At 40.1% G+C, this 19,200-nt stretch overlaps 1 protein-coding gene across 1 annotated transcript in view; it reads right to left on the reverse strand.

Annotated features, from left to right (window-relative positions):
* dntt (deoxynucleotidyltransferase, terminal) overlaps positions 1-19,200 on the reverse strand; it is a 113,762-nt gene that overhangs the window by 91,279 nt on the left and 3,283 nt on the right. The window contains exons 2-3 of the mRNA XM_063875660.1: positions 16,308-16,482; positions 12,661-12,765 (exon numbers count right to left, since the gene is read on the reverse strand). Of these exons, the coding sequence (XP_063731730.1) occupies positions 12,661-12,765; positions 16,308-16,482 (280 nt within the window). The remainder of the gene's footprint in view (positions 1-12,660; positions 12,766-16,307; positions 16,483-19,200) is intronic.

Consider the following 19,200-nt stretch of genomic DNA (forward strand, 5'->3'; position numbering starts at 1 on the left):
CATGGGTAAATGTTCAAGCAGCAGCCCCATAATCACTCAGCAGTAACAATATCCCGGTGCTTTATGATTAAAAGAATCACATATATATTTCTTTGAGCTCCTGTATGTATTAATTAAAATTGTTGTTAAAAATGTGCTCACAGCATATGATCTGAAATGTATCCCTTAAGCCTACAAAAACAAAGCAACAAATAACATTTAACACCCCACTTGATTTAAATAGTAAACTGTACACTTGCTTTTAACCTGACATTATTCTGTTTACTTTCACACATTTTGTCACAGGTATTTGTCTGTATTAATAATGTTCTTTCTCTTTGATTTACCTTGGTTGTTGGGGAAGGTTACTTCCTGGTTGAACAAAAGACGTGGCGGAGGACTCACCCCATGTTTTCTACGTCACTATCCAGTTTACAGTATGTTCCCTTTTGCGTCATTGTGGCAGGTTGGTTTGTTCAGTTAAAACCAGTTTAGTTGCTTTTATATTTATTAGAGTTGTGTTCTGTTAACCTCTTTTATAGGCCTAGTTGTTAAAAATCTTTGTTTAGAATGTAAATAAAAACACCCAGTTTCTTTAAACAGCTTCTTTGTCCTGTTGCCTTACTGCCTGATCCCCGATAATCTGATGGCCTGGTGTTGCTTGCTCATCGCTACTAATAAGCAAAGGGAAAGCTAAAATGTCAAAAAATAACCCTCAATACTTACAAAATAACTGTTACACTTTGTGCCAAACAAAATATTCCCCTTTGAAACAATGAATACAACAAATGTTTCAAACCTAATACAACAAAAACAACATTAACATCCACACTCCTTTCTTCTCAGCTAAACATAAAGGTAGGAGGTAGGAGAGATCAATTAAGATGTACAACCCCATAGACAGCATGCTTATGTTCTTAATTTGGAACCACATACAGAAACAACACAGGCACTTAAGTAAAGATGCAATACACTATGTGTTATTACGTATCATTTATAGTCAAGCTCCAACCTCTGTTAAACTGAAGGTCTTAGTAAAGTTGATGCGGATCTCACTTGCATTCGCTTCATGTCCAGCAGGGGGCGACTCAACTGATTGTAAAGTTCAAGGTTCAAGGTTTTTTATTTTTTAATTATCATATGCACAGTAGCTACAGTGTAACCATATTAGTTCCTGAGCTCCTCCAACAATGCAACATATTATAAATAGACAAAAAAGACAAAAAAATACAAATGAAAAATGAAAAATTGTGCAAAATGAAACAGAGTAGGATAAATTAGAATGAAATAGTGCAGGTTATATTGCTAGACCAATCTACAAGTAGTGCAGATGAAGTTACATTTATAAATGTCTTTAAAAACTCAGAATGTGTAGAGGACTATGAAATAATGACCCTATTTCTTACTTTTGTTTTTACATCATAATCATTTTCCTGTAATATTTATGTTCTAAATTACTAGTTTGCGTTATACCTTGTTAAATTTGATGTCATGTAGAGTTAAATAGACAATAAAATAGGGTTTTTGGGACAGGTTATCTTATAAGTCTTTCGCAGTGTGATCAGTTTGTGGATGTTAATTGTAATGTTTTGGTCACCTAAAAAGGTCTGTGTTCGGATTTACTGAGGCTGTCCCCATCTGAGATGTTGTCTTTGTTTCCAGTGTTGAAGGCTTTTAGCTAGAACAAGCTAATGACCGTCACAACTGTTTTGGTTCACTCTCAATGAACATTTAGCAGGGTACAGAAAAATGGTGTCTGATAAAGCCAGTGAATGCTACTTATCTATCATCAGACAATAGATAGACAAAGATAGCTACAAAGCAAAATGGAGCACTTGGAAAACATTTGTTAATAAGTTTTAACACAGCATATATGTGTCAATTGGTTGTGCTGCACCAAAGTGGCCAAGAAATGGTAATTATTGCAGTGAAGTGAATTTTCGCCGATGTTTTTTCTATGGAGAGGCATCATTGCATTAGTGTATGTTGTTGCAAAATCACACACAAGCAGAACACCCCATTATAATGAGCTCACCTGTAGAAAATGATTGTAATACCTCTCACACAGACACACACTCGCTGCAGAAGATCTGTCAACTTGTCATGTTGTTTTAGCAGCTTCATGGAGATGGTGCTCCGGGCTGAAAAAACCCACTCTGCATAAGCGTTCATCTAATTAATAAAAGAGTTAGGGATGTTAGGGAGACTTGGTGCGGACGACGTTGATATATATACAAGTCGATTTACCCCCCGCCACCAGATATCACGGACTCACCTGCAAGTCATGTTCGCACAGCAGCCTGCCTCGCTGCATGCACCAAAAAAACAAAAAAGGAGGTCAGAGGAACTTGAGAAAAGAGTGACAACACGGGTAACAGCTGGTTGGATATTATTGATCCTATATTAAATGAAGAGGTACACAAATCTGAATTTATTTCTCATGTTAACCTCATGAGGAATTTAAGTTACCTCCCTAAAAAAGCCTTTAAAGGAATTAATTCTACAATGAAATCCAACACTTAAAGCAAACCAGCACAGTTTGACCCATTTCTGATCCTTTCTGCTTTTTGTTTGTTAGCTCTTTTAGTTGAAGATGTTAACTCGCAAGGGGAATGGAGGGAATCAATTTGATGCATTTAAGGTTCAGTGCTCCCATATACCCCTTCCACCCATCTCCTCATCCGTGGCGTTTGCCTTTACTATCAATACATTGGAGGCCTTTTGCTGAAGGGAAACCAATTCAGGATGTTAAGCTTTTTCTGTCTGCTGCTCTTTTTTTATCTCTTTCTATCCATGCCTGTGTTAGTGTGTGTGTGCAAGTGTGTGTGTCGCCATCAGAGAAAAGGCATTCAATGCTCCCTGTCAATCGCCCAAGACACAAATGTCAATTTTTGTGTCAGTGTATGTCAAGCTTATGTTGAAAATGTGACAGTAGAGGACTCATTGCTAAGCAGACTTTTCTTTTTTAGAGAGAGGATACGCTTGTGTGTAGATAGTGTGGATTTCCTAGTCACAGCAAGAGACAAGAAGAGTGAGAGAGATCGCAGTCAGAGGGAGTGAAAGAGTGTTAGGCAGAGATGGTGAGGGATAAAGAGGGAGCGGGGATAAATAAATCAATAAGTGCATGGCTGTGGAATGAAGGTCTGCTTGCTGCCGGCGTGTGATTGACACCTCACTGGGGTGCTGTTGCTGAGATGATGCTCATCCTGTCTTCCTGATTCTCAACACCTCTCTGCACCACCTACTTCCTTCCTCTTCTCCAGAACACCCTTCTCACCTGCAGTGGTTCTCCTCTCCTCCCCTGTCATCCTGAAAGCTTTTCAGGTTGTTTCCTCCGATATTTCCAATTCCAATTTCCATTTTTGATCCATTTACACAAAGACTGTTTGCCTCACTACACCATATCACTGTCAAATTAATTAGTTTGGTTGGTCAAATAAATTGGATTGGGTAGAGGTGAACATTTATTTATTTATATGTTTAATCTGTGTCTTACAGCCAAAGAAAACACAAAGTGCTGAATGCTTGCTGAAAAATCTAGATGTTGTACAGTAAGTCAGAATGTGTTGCATTAGATAAAAGAATGGTTTTAAACTTCAGGGAATTATTTAAGGATAATCAGTCCCACGCTCATATAACAGGTCGTTAGGTGTAAAGCTAGAAGAAGCTGGTGATGAGTTTAGCTTAGCATAAAGACTGATGCTGTGTCTCAGCTGGAATACTTTCCACACTGCCTTGTCATACAATGAATACCTTATAGTGTTGTTTTAATTCGTACACGGCTGGTGTGCCCTTACCAGAAATGACCATCGCAGCTGTAAGCTAGCTACCTAGCAACATTAATGTCTGTGCTAGCAAGTCAGCACATACAGTGGAGTCCTTCCAACAGTAGTATAGCAATATGTTTATTAAATAGTGAAAAATGTGTACATGTATAACTTGTATTTGTATAGTGCTGTGTTCACCAGAGCAACGTTATAAGCGGCTGGTCCTTTCACTTCAGTTTTGTAGTTAAGATGGCGGACATTGAGTGAGAGAAGTGTCAATCAACTTTTGACCGTTATTAGTGCACCATTCTGTTAATCAGAGTGCGCTGCATTTTGCCATTCTACACATCGGAATGCACTTGTTCTCTCGAATACGCCGCGTACAAGTACAGAAGCAACACATTGAGACACGGCATGAAAGCAAGCCTGGCTCTGTATAAAAATGGTGTTGCAAAAGTGCCCCTTCAAAGTTTCAACAGTTACAACAGAGGACAACTCCTGCATTCTCCTTCTGAGTCACTTCCACATTTTCAGTAACTTTTGTAATTCAAATCTCTTAATGAGTTTCTTTCAAAAGTTAAACATTTCTCTGGGGTTTACTGACCCACTACATCTTACAAATAAGCATTTACACAATCGTAGCTTGGTTAGTATTTTTAAAAGTATATCCTACACTATCCTCTAATGTTATAGACATTAGCGGTAGTATGTGCCAATTTAAAAATATTTACACTTTTCTGACCTCTATGTTCTGATATGATTGTAGCAATGGACACTGACTGATGTCCTATAACAATTTGATACCATATTCAAAGATTTAACATTAGCTAAAAACTGCTCACCTAGGAGGCCTCTGTACATCCACAATAGTTGTTGTGTTTCTTGCTGCGCCAATTGTCAGGGTTGGGTGACAGGATCCAAGCGCAGAGTGAACAAAGGGAGGCAGGTATGGGGGTTCGAAATAAAAGCGAGCTTTATTAAATAAAAGCTGTTAACAAACAGAAAAAGGCAAGGTACCGAAAACAGAAAAGTAGCAAAAGAAAACTATGACGAACCAAAGGAGCAGGGAGGACAAGGGAGGGAAGACCAGGAAACGCCACAAGCAACAGACTCTTGGGAAAGACGGCGACCGGACACGAGACAAAAGGGGAACCAAGACTAAATACACATGGGTAATCACAAGACAAAACACAGCTGGCGAGGGGAGGAGAAACACAGGGGCAACAGGTGAACACAATGACACAATCAGACACCGGAGGGAAACTCACACAGGAGGTTAAACTATACATGAGACAAGAGGGGAAAACATTTCAAAATAAAACAGGAAACAACAAACACAAAACAAGGATCATGTCACCAATTTCGTTTTGGAATGACATCATGAACTTTAATGAAAAACCTTTTTGGTTTTTGGATCCAAAATGATAGCGAGTGTTAGTTGAGCTTGTTTGCCAGAGTCAAGAGCTTAACTGGTGCGTGGTTATTTTTGCTTTAATAACATGACTAGCCACTGGGACAAATGGGCAGCAAGGGTTTTTTAACTCATCTAACCTTAATACATCAAGTCACGATTTAACCTGCTGTTGTGTATGGCTTATGGACACTACGTTTGTTGCAACTTCGATAAGCATCCACTGAACGTGACAGTAAATATGGACTTTTTGCAATATGCATTATTTCAGATGTCAATGTAATTTTGAATGATATTTCCTGAACCTGAACTTCTAGTTTCCTTTTGGGTCTAAAATAAATGCTTCTATAATGCTATGCATAGCTGTTGGTAAAGCTGCATTGGTTTTTGTGAGAGAGCTGCTTTGTTAATACTGGGAATATTAAATGCATTGTGTCAAGAAAACACATTAACACACACATGCATATATAATGCAGTTCTAAACACGAGCCAAGATAGCTACATTTAATTGAGCGGAGAGATTCCAATTTGACTGACTGACCTGTTTTTGCTCCTGATGAATACATTTCTTAACAACAGAGAAATAATTAACCTTCTTACAAATGCTTTTCCCTGACTGTTAGAGGTCTGCTGTTATGTAGATTTGTATTCACTCTGCAGACCGCGTTGAACATTGAGGGGCTCTGGGGTTCTCCAAAATATTCTAATTTGACTTTCTACAGGAAGGAATATTTGTTTAAACCATGTTACTCTATCTGTTGGTATGCATGCTGTGCTTGTGCAAAGCATCGGAAGTTACATGAATATCAAATAGTAGGGAAAAGAGTTCTATAGCAGAGGCAAGATTGAAGTGGACATTTGGAATGGAAAGGGGCTTCCTTTATTGTCAAAAAAAAGAATAACATACAAATGAATAATAAAGAAAACCTTAAGCCGTCACTTGAAGACCAGCTCATCTGGTTGTGGTTGCTAGGCGACAGTGGCACCGGCTAGCCAAATTATTATTGGTATGCGGTGTGTTTGAGCCAGATGAGCAGCCTGAAAGAAAAGAGTCCCCAGAAACAAGCCAGGTTTATTTTAAGGTGCTCAAGGGAAGAATTACTTTGTAACGTACTGTGCCCATATTTTCAAGTTGTTGCTGCGGTCGGTCTTGTACTACTTTTTTAAATCTTAAAAATCTATGTTTGATTAAATATTTTGCAGTAACATAATATTTGACCTTTGTTCGTTAGAATACATTAATCATTTGAATGTTTTCTTTCCAAAAATAAATTGTATAATGGGGATAAAGTACGACAATGTAAATGAGATGTAGTTTAAAAAGCTACTGGCAATTCTTCCTCTGCATTGAGGATTTGCATGTTTGGCCTATATGGAGCATGTCTAGCTATGCTTGTACATTCTCTTCGTAGAAAATTCCGGCATTTCTGAGAATAATTAAACACAATGCATTGACTATTAACACCTTTTTGCTTATTCGTAGCTTGTATGCCACATGTGCAGGCCAAATATGTATGAAGAGAACGGGATAGAGCGTTGCAGGTTGGGCACAGCTCATTTCTATGAAAGTTGATCAGTGGTGCTAAAGTGGCCTAAAATGGGCCCTATTATTGGGACTGCTGTGGCTCAGTGGGTTAGTGCACTAATCTTCAGAGCAGAGGAACATGGGTTCAACTTCATCCCAAACTGCTCCTGGATAAAAGTGTCTAGTAACCTGTAATGTAATGTAAAGCGTCTTCGTTTACTTCCGTAACATAATGACATGTAACACTTGCGCTCCTATTGGCTTGCGCTCCAACACATTGTATGTCATAGGCTAAGGTGTGGTACATCTCTAAGTGTTTGACCAATCACAACAGAGCCAGCAAGCTAACCAATCAGAGCAGCCTGGGCTCTGGTTTCAGACAGAGGGTGAAAACAGGTGCTGCTGCACAGGCAGTATGAGGAAAATAAAGAGCTTTCTGAACATTAAAGCATGGAGACATGTCCCAGGAGAGACACTAAATACAAATATGAAGCTGAATAGGGCCACTTTAAGCCCCGCCTCCAATTCACAGCATCACAGCCGTCTCGGCTCAGTCAAATGGATGGAGTGGTATTTACCCGCTGCGTCAAAGTTGTCTCTTTGCCAAAGTAAGTCAATGGGATCATAATATTTTAAGGGCCATTTGGTCACTGACTGAAGTGAAAGTTGTTCTGTGAGTTTGGCTACTATGCGAATTTGCAAGTACAAACAAGCCTTTATGTAGTCGCCTGCTAAAAATTAAACATTAAGCAACATCACAGGGGCTCCCTCGACAAAAAAAGTAAACAAATATGAATTCCCGTATATTGCAGAAGTGAGATTTGTTTACGATTTTTGTTCGGCAAGATACATATTGTATCATAAAATAATCTCCAAATAATATATAAAGTAAATTATATACAAATATTTTTTAAGCATAAATGCAATTGCCACAAGTAAAACCCTAATTTTAGGCTATGAACTACATCATGAAGACTGGTGATCAACACTGCTAAACCTTGAAATGAGTTAGCATTTTACCACTTCCGGTTCCCTCTTCTGGAAGTCTAAGTGTTTTTGAAAGTGTTTGGGGTCAGAAGCCTGAATTAAGGTCTTTGGTTAATATAAGCTGAAGAGATTTCAGGGTTGATTCTAAAATGTAGGATTTGACAGTCATTTCTCAACTCGTGAATCACAAAGCTTGTATGTGTCATAAAAACAGCTGTTGCTAAATGGCTAAATGAGACTACTTAAGTTCACCACGGCAAACATTGGCTGGCTTTAGCTTAGCAGTCTTCATGATGTAGTTCATAGCCTAAAATTAGGGTTTTACTTATGGCAATTGCATTTATGCTTAAAAAATATTTGTATATAATATACTTTATATATTATTTGGAGATTATTTTATGATACAATATGTATCTTGCCGAACAAAAATCGTAAACAAATCTCACTTCTGCAATATACGGAAATTCATATTTTTTGTCGAGGGAGCCCCTGTGATGCTTGCTTCCAGGTCGGAATACAAAGATATGTCATGACTCTACCATTCGTCAGAGCAACTTAAAAATACTTTTTACAAGAAAAAGTCCTGCATTCAAAGTCATACTCAATTAAAAGTACAAGGGCATCAACATAAACTCAAAAGTAAAAGTGGTAATTAGGCAGAATGGTCCATTTCAAAATCATATATCACTAATTAGATTATAGTTATAGAGTAGTATGATTCAAAATTGGCTGGGAAGTTGGGAATTAGTGTAATTATTTTATATACGTTTGTTATATAATAATGGACATATCTACAATATTTTCTAGAGTGTGTTAAATCACTTGGTATAAATACGGTGTAATGTTGTGTAGTCTTTGTACATCATTCATCTCCAGTTAGGTTTTGTGATCCCTTTCTGAGGCACAGGATATGAAATTGCAGTTCTGCGATGTGTGATTAGGGATGGGAATCGAGAACCGGTTCCTGTTGAGAACCGGTTCCTTGTGTTTCAATTCCATGGAACCGTTTGGCAGCTCGTTAAACGATTCTCTTATAGATTCCAGACCGCACGGTTTATGTAACGTTATTTACGCAGCAAGGTACACACGAATGATTCAGTAAGCCCGGCTTGACGTGGCGTAGTTGCTTGGTTACGCAGGTGACGCTCGTGATACTTTTTACAAGTCTGAAATGGCACCCCTAAGGTTAAAACGGTCCAAAGTGTGGCTTCATTTCACATTACATAAGGATGGCAACAGGGCGTTTTGCAACCACTGCAAATTGTTGATAACATCGGCGGGAATACTTCAAATATGCATAAACATCTGCGCACACAACACGGGATAAACTTTAACGAGTGTCGCGTTTTTGATGCCCTTCGGAGTGACAGCAGCCAAGCTTCTACGACCACCGTGACCTTGGGGGCTAACACCGAAGGCAACTCTGGTGGTAAGTAGCTATCCCACTGACTAATCCTTAATGTGATTCCTAGTAAATTATGTACCACGCCATTTCTGGAAATAAACCCATTTCCTACCTCTCCTTGGGGTAATTAAGGGAGTTTATGTTTCTGGTTAATCAAGCCGTTCCTTGCTAGCATGTTTAATTAGCTTACTTGATGGCAAGGCATCCGTAGTTCTAGGGAAGAATTCTAGCTGTTGCTATGTAGCTAATGAAACATGCTAGTAAGTTGCGCCGCCGATTCAGGGAGCCAGAGAAAGGTGACGCTCATTTATTTAAATCAAAGGGAGGTGGGAAATTAGTTTATTTCCCGAAATTGTACAGTATTGCTTTTTCATCAAACAAATGCCTTCTTCGTTAGATTTAGAACAAGATGATGACCGGGACGAGACGGGTAGTCTGGCTGACTCAGAGGCTAGCAGCACTTGCTCCCGTTTACCTCTGGCTTCTATTTTCGTCGAGGCAGGCAGAAATAAAATGTCCCAGGCAAAGGTAGAAGAATGTCACCGGGCAGTTACCAAATTTGTTGTTAAGGGTTTGCACCCATTTTCTACAGTAGACGCCCCTGAATTTCGGTAGGTGAATGTGAGGTTGTTGTCAGATTATCAAATGTCAGATTAGAATAGAATAGAATAGAATATTTCACAGCCCCGTCTTTCCCTGGTCCAGAAGGTGGATCAGGAAATCCATTCTACAAAAGCCTGCCCTCCATACCCTGCAGGAATGCGCCGCACTGTGTGTGAACATAGCATGCAATAACGCTTTGCCTTGCTATCTGGACTGGTGATCAACACTCTAACCTTGAAATGAGTAGCATTTACCACTCCGTCCCCTTCTCGAAGTCAAGGTGTTTCTGAAAGGTTGGGTAGAATAGCCTGAATTAAGGTCCTATGCTTCAAAAAAGCGAAGATGATTCAGGGTGATTCTAAAATGACGGTTGACAGTATTTCTCAACGTGAATCACAAGCTTGTATGATCAAAAACACAGCTGTTGCTAATGGCTAAATAACTACTTAAGTCACCACGGCAAACTTGCGCTTTAGCTCAGCAGTCTCATGAAGATTCATAGCCTAACACAATTAGGGTTTACATCATGCAAATTGCATTGTGCTTAACATATTTGTATATTAATGATCTTTATTTTATTTGGGATTATTTTTGATCATTGTATCTTGCGAACAAAAACGTAAAAAATCTTCACTTCTGCAAATAACGGAATTATATTTTTTTCGAGGAGCACCCTGTGATGCATGCTTCCAGGCGGATACAAAATATGTCATGACTCACCATCTCAGAGCAACTAAAAATACTTTTTAAAAAAAGTCCGCATCACAAGTCATACTCAATAAAATACCAAGGCATCACACAAACCAAAGTAAAAGTGCTAATTAGGCAGAATGGTCCATTTCAAAATCATATATCACTAATTAGATTATAGTTATAGAGTAGTATGATTCATATTTGGCTGGGAAGTTGGGAATTATTGTAATTATTTTATATACGTTTGTTATATAATAATGGACATATCTACAATATTTTCTAGAGTGTGTTAAATCATTTGGTATAAATACGGTGTAATGTTGTGTAGTCTTTGTACATCATTCATCTCCAGTTAGGTTTTGTGATCCCTTTCTGAGGCACAGGATATGAAATTGCAGTTCTGCGATGTGTGATATCCCTGAGAAGCGCCTGGCAACCTATGTGTGTGTTTGGGTGGGAGTCTGGAGACCCGCTGATGATTTTCTAGACCTATTAAGCACTTCTTACTGAGGGCCCGTGAGGCACCGGCTATGACATAATGACTTTTACCTCGCAGTGATTGTATACACACACATGTGTTCCGCAATTCACCCACACGTGCCTGCTAGCATGTGCTGTCCACAGATGCGCACACCCACACACACCACACCTGGGAAGGGCCGCTGTTCAATTTCTTATCCCTTGTTTTTTTTCCACAGCATTAACTCCATAATTAGCGATCCCACTCAATTTCCCCAACCCTATGATTAACTCATTATCTCCACATAAAGCCACACCAGAGACGACTCTGATGAGAAGGAAAGGTTGTTCTTCATGCGATAGGTAAAACGCTCCAGTGAGGCAGATTAAATGCAATTTTTTTGAAAGCCTGTTGTAAATAAAGATAAATATGTTGCTGTGTACTTTGACTGTTTTCCAATTCTCTGTTCGGATAAAAGCTACAGCAAGTCAATAGGCCAAGGGTATGATTTACTGTAAGCCAGTGCTAATGAGGGGCATGCTATTGAGCCACAATGGTAAAGCTACCCTTGATCTGTTTAGCTGTCTGCTTGATTTCCATGCACAGTAATGACGCAATCCCTGTGAATATGTGTCTATTGAGAAGGTGTGTTTTTGTGCAGGTCTTTACATTGGTTATGACATGGCATCAGAATCGATCGGAATCAAAATACGATATCAAACCCACGGGAAATGGGTTGTCTTGACAGTTACTCCATTTCAGAATGAAATTAAAAAAGAAGGCGTGACAAAAATAATAATATTGTTATATAAACACAAGAAGTTAAAGTAGGAAAGTGCAATATAAGATAAGATACACATATTTGTTGAGAATGGTAAGTACCTTTTTATATTTCCAACTTAACACTGTCGGAAAACTTCAATTTGCACATATCATGGCACTACATCAATCGGGTGCTGCCCTTGTTGTCTAATCATGTTTATCACGGTGTTGGAAAGCAGCCAGATATCGATTGCTGCTGCTCCTTCATGAATGTCAATACCATGTGCTTGAAAACCTAACTCTCACTCACTGGCAAATTAGATATCGGTTAACATCGTCAAAGTGATGAGTAGTTTCAGAGGAGGGGCATGCCACTAAAGACAGTGGTGTTTAAAAACTGTAAGGAATATTTACTATACATATTTATTTGTAACAAAAGAAATGTATACAGCATACAGCAAAACCATGTTGGGAATACCCTCAGTTTGAATTTAACATCAGATTTATTCCTGCACCACTCGACGCTACTTTCCCTTACGTCAACAATCCAAGTGTTTCTTCCACCACTGCTCATCTCAATGCAACATCCTTGCCCTTTTCTTTCACTGTCATCAACACCTGAGCCAATCAACTGGTAAATCATTCCTTTAAATTTAAATCCCCTTTAAGTGTGGGGACCTGAACCCCACCCTACCCCTCCCTGCTGCACTGCCAACCAGATGGCCAAGGGACAGATCCATCATTGCTTGTAAGGAGCGTCACGTCTGTCGGCCATCTTGGCGTAGCGCACTGCGCCTCAGGGCGTGTCCATGCCGGCCCCGCTGCCAAGGATCGTGGGCTTGTCAGCTGTTGCAGCTCCAAAAACGCTAGAGCTGCAGATGCTGCCCATTTGCAGGTTAATGTATTTCGGGGAGTTGTGTCAGAGTGCTGGTGAGTGAAGCAAGCCAGCCATCCAATTAGAGCAGAACAGATTAGGAGGTTTTTTTGCATGTGAAAGCATAGCGACAGCTTAAGGTGGGCGACATGTGAAAGTCCTGAGTCCAGGGTGACGTTACAGACGTTTCTTACTGTGAATTTCTGGTTATGGTTTTCCAGGGTTGTCCGTCTCTGGCAGGCATATTGAGAAACGGTTGCCACAGGAGGAGATGGAGAACCTTCTGTGGGTAAGGGTTCCTGGTTAGAAGAAGAGATTAGAGACTTATGAACCCAAACATATATCATGCATTGTCTCAATTTCTGAGTTTTTGCAAATTGTTCACAGGCTAAGAGTGTAAATGTGCGTAAGGTTATTCCTGACAAGTACAGAGTCAGGGCTCAGATTGAATTCCAAAAAAATGCAGCCATTAGATTTGAAGAAGTTATTTTTATCACTATGTCTCCAAGGCAACAGGCTAATGACTCTCATCTCACAGTCTGGTGGCATCCAAATCCATTACGCTACCTTACCCGTGGCATTACAAATCTGCTTGCCATCATCTAATTTGCCTCCTGTAAATTGCCTTTTCATTCTATGAAGAAATGGTTCCCCATTTGTAATACATGTGTCAAAAGGATTACCAATGTAATATTAATATTCTCGCAGACAATTAGACATCACAAAAGGGAACATTGTGTCCATAAAATTGTCCATGGATTAGGTTGGAGAACGATACAGAGAATGGAGGAAGATGATGAAGAGGAAGATGGAGTAATTGTCACCCAAGTGTTGACTGGGCGTTCGCTGCAGAAGGAACAGGGGTGTCTCAGAAAATAATGAAAAGAGCTAGTACATCTCTTGCTGCTGGGCTGAATCAGTGAGGGATTCAAAAAGTGTTCATCATTTATTTTCTGCCAAGAGCTTTTCCTGTCCTCTTAAAAAAAAAACACCTGTGAATATATTTCACGACACAATCTTTCTGCCAGTCAAAAAAGTAAAAACTCTTTCTTTACTGTGCTTCTCCTAAATACAACAGGGGGTTCTCCATCACTTTTTCTACCTTTGCTGCAGTTAGTCCCAGGCAGAGTATTCCCGTCTGGCCTGCTCTCTAGATTTTTCCCCACCTTTACTGTATGGCTGAGATGTAACTAAACTAATGTAAGCTACTGGGACAGAAAGCATTGCAGGATCTCAGCAACTTCTGTGACCTTTCTTCAAACCGTAGAGAGACTCTTTTAAACCGTGGAGACAGAGCTTCGACTAGAGAAAGTCCTTCAAACCATTGAGCAATCATTTAAACCTGAGAGACGCTGCTTCAAACAGTAAAGAAGCTCCTTCAAACCATAGAGACAATCTTTCAAACCATAAAGACACTCCTTAAAACTGTAGGGACACTGAATTGAACAGTAGATACAAACCGTAGAGACATTTCAAACCGTAGAGACATTTCAAACCGCAGGGACGCTACTTCAAACCGTGGAGACACTCCTTTAAACCATTGAGACACTCCTTTTAACCGTATAGACACACCTTCACCCCCTAGAGACAGTGCTTCACACTCTAGAGACACTCCTTTAAACTGTAGAGACACTGAATTGAACAGTAGATACAAACCGGAGAGACATTTCAAACCATGGAGACACTCCTTTAAACCACAGAGACGCTACTTTAAGCAGAAGAGATAAAACTTCAAACCGTAGAGGGAGAGAAGTGCACTGGTGGGTTAATGAAATCCTTTCAGGTCCCTAAGCAGAGCAAAGGTCTGTGGTCTTTCTACAGTCGGATAGTTTGTTTAATGACTAAATCCATAGCGGGCGAAATGAGTAAACGACCCAAAACATCATCTTGTCCTCCCCTTTCCCCGAGGTCCACCTCGCCAGAAGTAAAGTGTGTGGCGGATCCATGAGATAGTGGCCCACTCAGTTGCCACATCTTCCGGATTTCAGCAAACACAAACCCCAGCAATGGGAGCCACAGCAGACTGGTGAAGTGTAAGGGGAAACGCCTGTAACGCTGAAAGATAAACTTACTTACTTATAAGTCATGCATGTATCTTGTAACTTAATATCGGTGGAAATCAAGCACAAGTGCTGAAACATGTCTGAAAAAAACCTAATAACATTACAGCAGATATAATGTAATGCTATGTTAAATTAAATGAGCATGAGTGGTGTTTTTCTGCATTAAAGCTAATTTGTCTCCACTTGTTTCCAGAAATGTAGTTAAGTACATTTATGAATCTTTAGGGGACAATACCAGGGTGACAACAGAAAGTTTGCTGATCCAGGCGGACAGTTTGGATGGTCCTGGGTCAGCCCCCTAAGCTAGGGTTTGTGCTGGCTGGATTTGAGCTAAATGCTAACGGAATGTAGCCTCCTCTTCTCCTAGCGAAAGCAGCCTTGAGGCGGGGTGGAGGATAAAGAAATACAAGAGTCATTAATGCCACTTTGAATTGAATCCAATAAACAACTATCAAAACGTACACAGACCCTGTACGGCCAAGCTCAAGGGCAGCTCTTATTCTTCCACTTATGTTGGACTGACGGCAGACTGGATACTACAGTGACTCACTATGGCATCTCAAGTTAAAGTACATAAGACAAGACAGGTTGGGGCAAGCTTCTTATCATGCTTATTTTAGTAGTTTTCTCTGCAATACAATACATAAACGTCTTTGACATAAACCTATGTAAACCTAAATTTAGGCCATATCTCCCTAATCATTTCTCTAACAGTGGACACTTGTTGATAAGCCAGATGCAGACCTGGCAATCATTTTCATTTTCATTCCTTTCCAAGCAGTGTATTTTTACATCTTACCACCTCTTCATTTTAACAACCTTTTTGCAAGCCAGTAGGTAATGGAAAATGATACATTTCAATGGGTTTAATAGTTAAAATTCTTCCCTGACTTGCCGGTGTGGAATATTTATGATAGTAAACCACATTGCATTTGGAGACTATCAAGAGGAGCCGCAGGCAAATATGCCCAAGAAGTGGTCTGTTTGGGGAATATTTTATCTCTACATGGTAGCTCCTTAAATGGATTTATGAGTCATAAAAACAATCTACTGGAAGTATTGCGCACATAAATGCCACAGCGCTTTACCTCGTTGGCTCGGTAGAGGAAGTGCATGACAAAACAAGACGAGGACTCGGCCCGTGGTTACCTGGGGAGCTGGGTCAATAAACGTCAGCACAGGCATCATTAGCCCTGTCACCTAATGATGGAGCCGACTGCATGTGGCCATGTGGAAACAATGCTAGGCAACAAGATGTTTCACAAATGTCATCAGGCATTTAGAAAAGAGCCTAGATGGGGCTTGGCAAACGTGAGTGTTTTCCCTTCTCCACTTGGGGAGCCACAGGAGTCAACATATTTATTTATTTTGTATCCATATGCTTCCAAGCCCTCATATTGATATCCATAAGGGGATATATGTGTGACGTCCAGCTGGTGGATCTATTTGACTGTCCCATGTGATATGGGGCATGTTGTTGTTGCTATCTGCGAAGTAAAATGCGGTTGAATGAGCAGAGGGAAGTAAGAAGTGTCCTTTTAATAGCTCCCTGTCAGGAGGGGTTACACATTATATATTTGCTTTTGGAGAGGAAGAATCTCACAAGAGGAAATACCTTGACAAGCATGAAAGAGTATTCTATTATCGTGTTCCCTGAAATGCTTCTTGGGCATGCCTATTTAATTATTTTGCACTAACATGAAAAGCTTCCTGTTTTTTTTTCGTAGTGCCATCTAGTGCTTACCCTATCTATCTGGACAGTTCTGTGACGCACAAACCTGAATGAGGTGCTTGGTCTCCACAGCAACAGGTCTCCCCTCTTTCATGCTGTCGGTGAACCAGCTGATGTCCAACACATTCACCCCGGGTAGATTCTTAGGGGCACACTCCTTTAGCCACTTCCACAGGGATGAGGCCTGGCTGTCCTCTGACACCACATGAGTGACATCATCACTGGAGAGACCGAAGAAAAAAACATGTCAGAATGCTCAAGGTTCACTTTATCGATTTTTCAACTGTGTCAAAGGTCACAGATAGGACACCATTTCCATCACCTGGACCCGTGAAATCCTTTTATGTGTATTAAGGTGACATGGGCATAAAAAAGTTGTTGAAAGACCATTTCAGATAATACACTAGTTATGTAACTACTATTTATAACAACTACTTTATGCAGGCCCTGATTGGGGATTGGGAGCACCTGAGGGAGAGGCTGCACCGGGAGGGAGACAATCAGGCGGAGAGGGGGAGAGAGACACACACAAACAAAACATGTGACGTAACAAAAGTGTTCTCATCAGATCATTTTCAACAAATTAAACTTGTAAAATGTGGTGGCAACAAAAGTGTACCCCAGCATAAATGATACGGTGGTGGAAAATCATATGTTTTCAGCATTTCCTTATCAATCCAAAAACATTTCCATGATGCCGTATTATATTTTGCAGTGTATGGTTCTCACTTGTTAAAAAATGAAGAAGCCTGAGCTGATATTAAATACATTGTAAAAAGTCCATTGTACTACTTCCATTTTAAAGGATAACATGTATGCCACACAACGGCCATCAACAACACTAAGGAAAACAGTGGCCTAAAACATAAATATTTAATAACTGTTACTTACAAAGTAAGGTTACGTAAAACTAAGCAGCAAATAACCTGTTCCTTTTGGGTCTGCTAACGTTAGCTAATGTCGTCATTGATACTAATGTTAGTTTGCTAATATTCTAAATACAAAATCTAAATGATTAGCCCAATGAGTTTGGTGCTACCTTTTCAAAATTCTTGCACAAAGCAATCTAAAATACAGGCAGCATTACAATATTTATAGAAAAGTAAATTATTATACAGTAGTTCAGTATATATTGTAGCTCCATGATGTTTGGTGCTGGCTAAAGTGTACAATTAGGTTATTAGAGCTTTTTAAATAAATAAAAACACAACACAATAACTACATTTGCTAATAATGCAAATATTAAGAGTCCCAGGATACTTTATAATTGTTTGATTGAAAGGTTTCATTCACTGCCTGATTGAACAAAAACAACTTTCCATTGTCTCAGCAGCTTTGAGAGTCCAGAGCTTCAAGGGAGGCTTTTGAAATGCAGCTCGGATCTCAGTTTTCTGCTCTTCCTCGTGCTGTTTGGGGATCAACACTGGGTGAACAACAATCAGCACAGAGCCTCAGTGCCTCCCTCCACTGTTTGATAGCCCAACTCATTCAACCGGTACCTCCACCAGCACCGCAGAGACTTTCCCAACAGACCTTTTATCACTGCCTCCTCCCCTCTGCTTCCTGCCATGGAGTCTAACTAACATACCCAATCAGGGCGCCCAGCCGTGCATAATTACCCTCTGCACGCTCCTCCTCTTCCCCTCTCCTGCCGGTGGTAAATCAGTGGAAAGACTCTTTAAAGGATGTCCCAGCAGAGCTCAGGCTAAGGCCTAATTGGCCAAATCACTGGCGAAACTAATCTTCTATATGCTCGGCACACCATTCCAGCCCCCGATGGGCCATGTTTTTCAAAAAAGTCAATCCCAGCACAAGGAAATGGACAGAAAGCCTCTCAAAGAGACACATTTGAGGTATCTAAGGGGCACGGCTATAAACTCTGAAAGCTTAAATACACTAGCCGTAACAGTTGTCTAACCACAGCAATAGAGATTTGGCTCTTGGGGCTGATTTTGTTCTTAAAGCACAAGGGGTAGAGTTAGTAGAAGGAGATTAAGATCATTGAAGAAAAAAAAGCTCTTTCCTCGTGGCATGTTTACCTAGATATAAGCCTGCCCCTGAATCTGGATTCTTATTGTGTGAGGAGCCGCATAGAATGTGAAATGGCAGATTGACATGCAAATGAGCGACAATGCAAGCCCAGCAGCAGATTGTACTTGCCAGAATCAGTGAGACCCTGAGCCCGGACACAAGGACAGGCCAAAGTCAATGGACTTTGATAGAGAGAACTCTCAAGAGTCGTCTCATGTCAGCATCTCCTTTTCCTTCCAGTGAAAACCAACAGCACATCATAGATGCAGTGTGTCCATTACAGATTTTTACACCATGATAAGGTTGAATCGGTTTGTTGGGACTTGACAGCAGCTCCCATAAGATATCTTTACTGAGATAAACACAATCACACGATCATTGCAGGTAGTAAATTAGTTATAGTAAATACGTAACAACTTCATTTGGCAACTTTTTTCCTGGGAGATGCCATCATTTTGATCACTCTTTAAATGGAAATGAGAGGCCTGCCTTTGTCCAAGTATAACTGTCCAAAGACCAGGGACCCATTGTCTCTAAATTGTAATAATGTAAATACGCTACTGTGACCATTGGGTGCATTCGTATATCCAATCTGACACCCTACACTAAAATGAGAGCATTGTTGTTCTAAGAAACAGAGCGTTCCATTTTGCTCGTTTTCTTGCTTCTCAGTGAGGATGACAGATGGTTATGACGCCATGTCATAGCACGTAGCAATATTCCTAGGAAAATTACTTTGGAAAAGTAGGCCAAAGCTTAGTGCTACCTTTTAAAAATGCTTGCACAAAGCAATCTAAATTTAAAAGAAGCATTTAAATATTGACAGAAAAGTAAATTATTACGCGGTATATCAGTATATAGCTCCGTTTGGTTTTGTTCAGGAACTAGTCACCTCTAGAGTGTACCAA

The sequence above is a fragment of the Eleginops maclovinus genome, chromosome 22, assembly GCF_036324505.1.
Source record: "Eleginops maclovinus isolate JMC-PN-2008 ecotype Puerto Natales chromosome 22, JC_Emac_rtc_rv5, whole genome shotgun sequence".
NCBI lineage: Eukaryota > Metazoa > Chordata > Actinopteri > Perciformes > Eleginopidae > Eleginops > Eleginops maclovinus.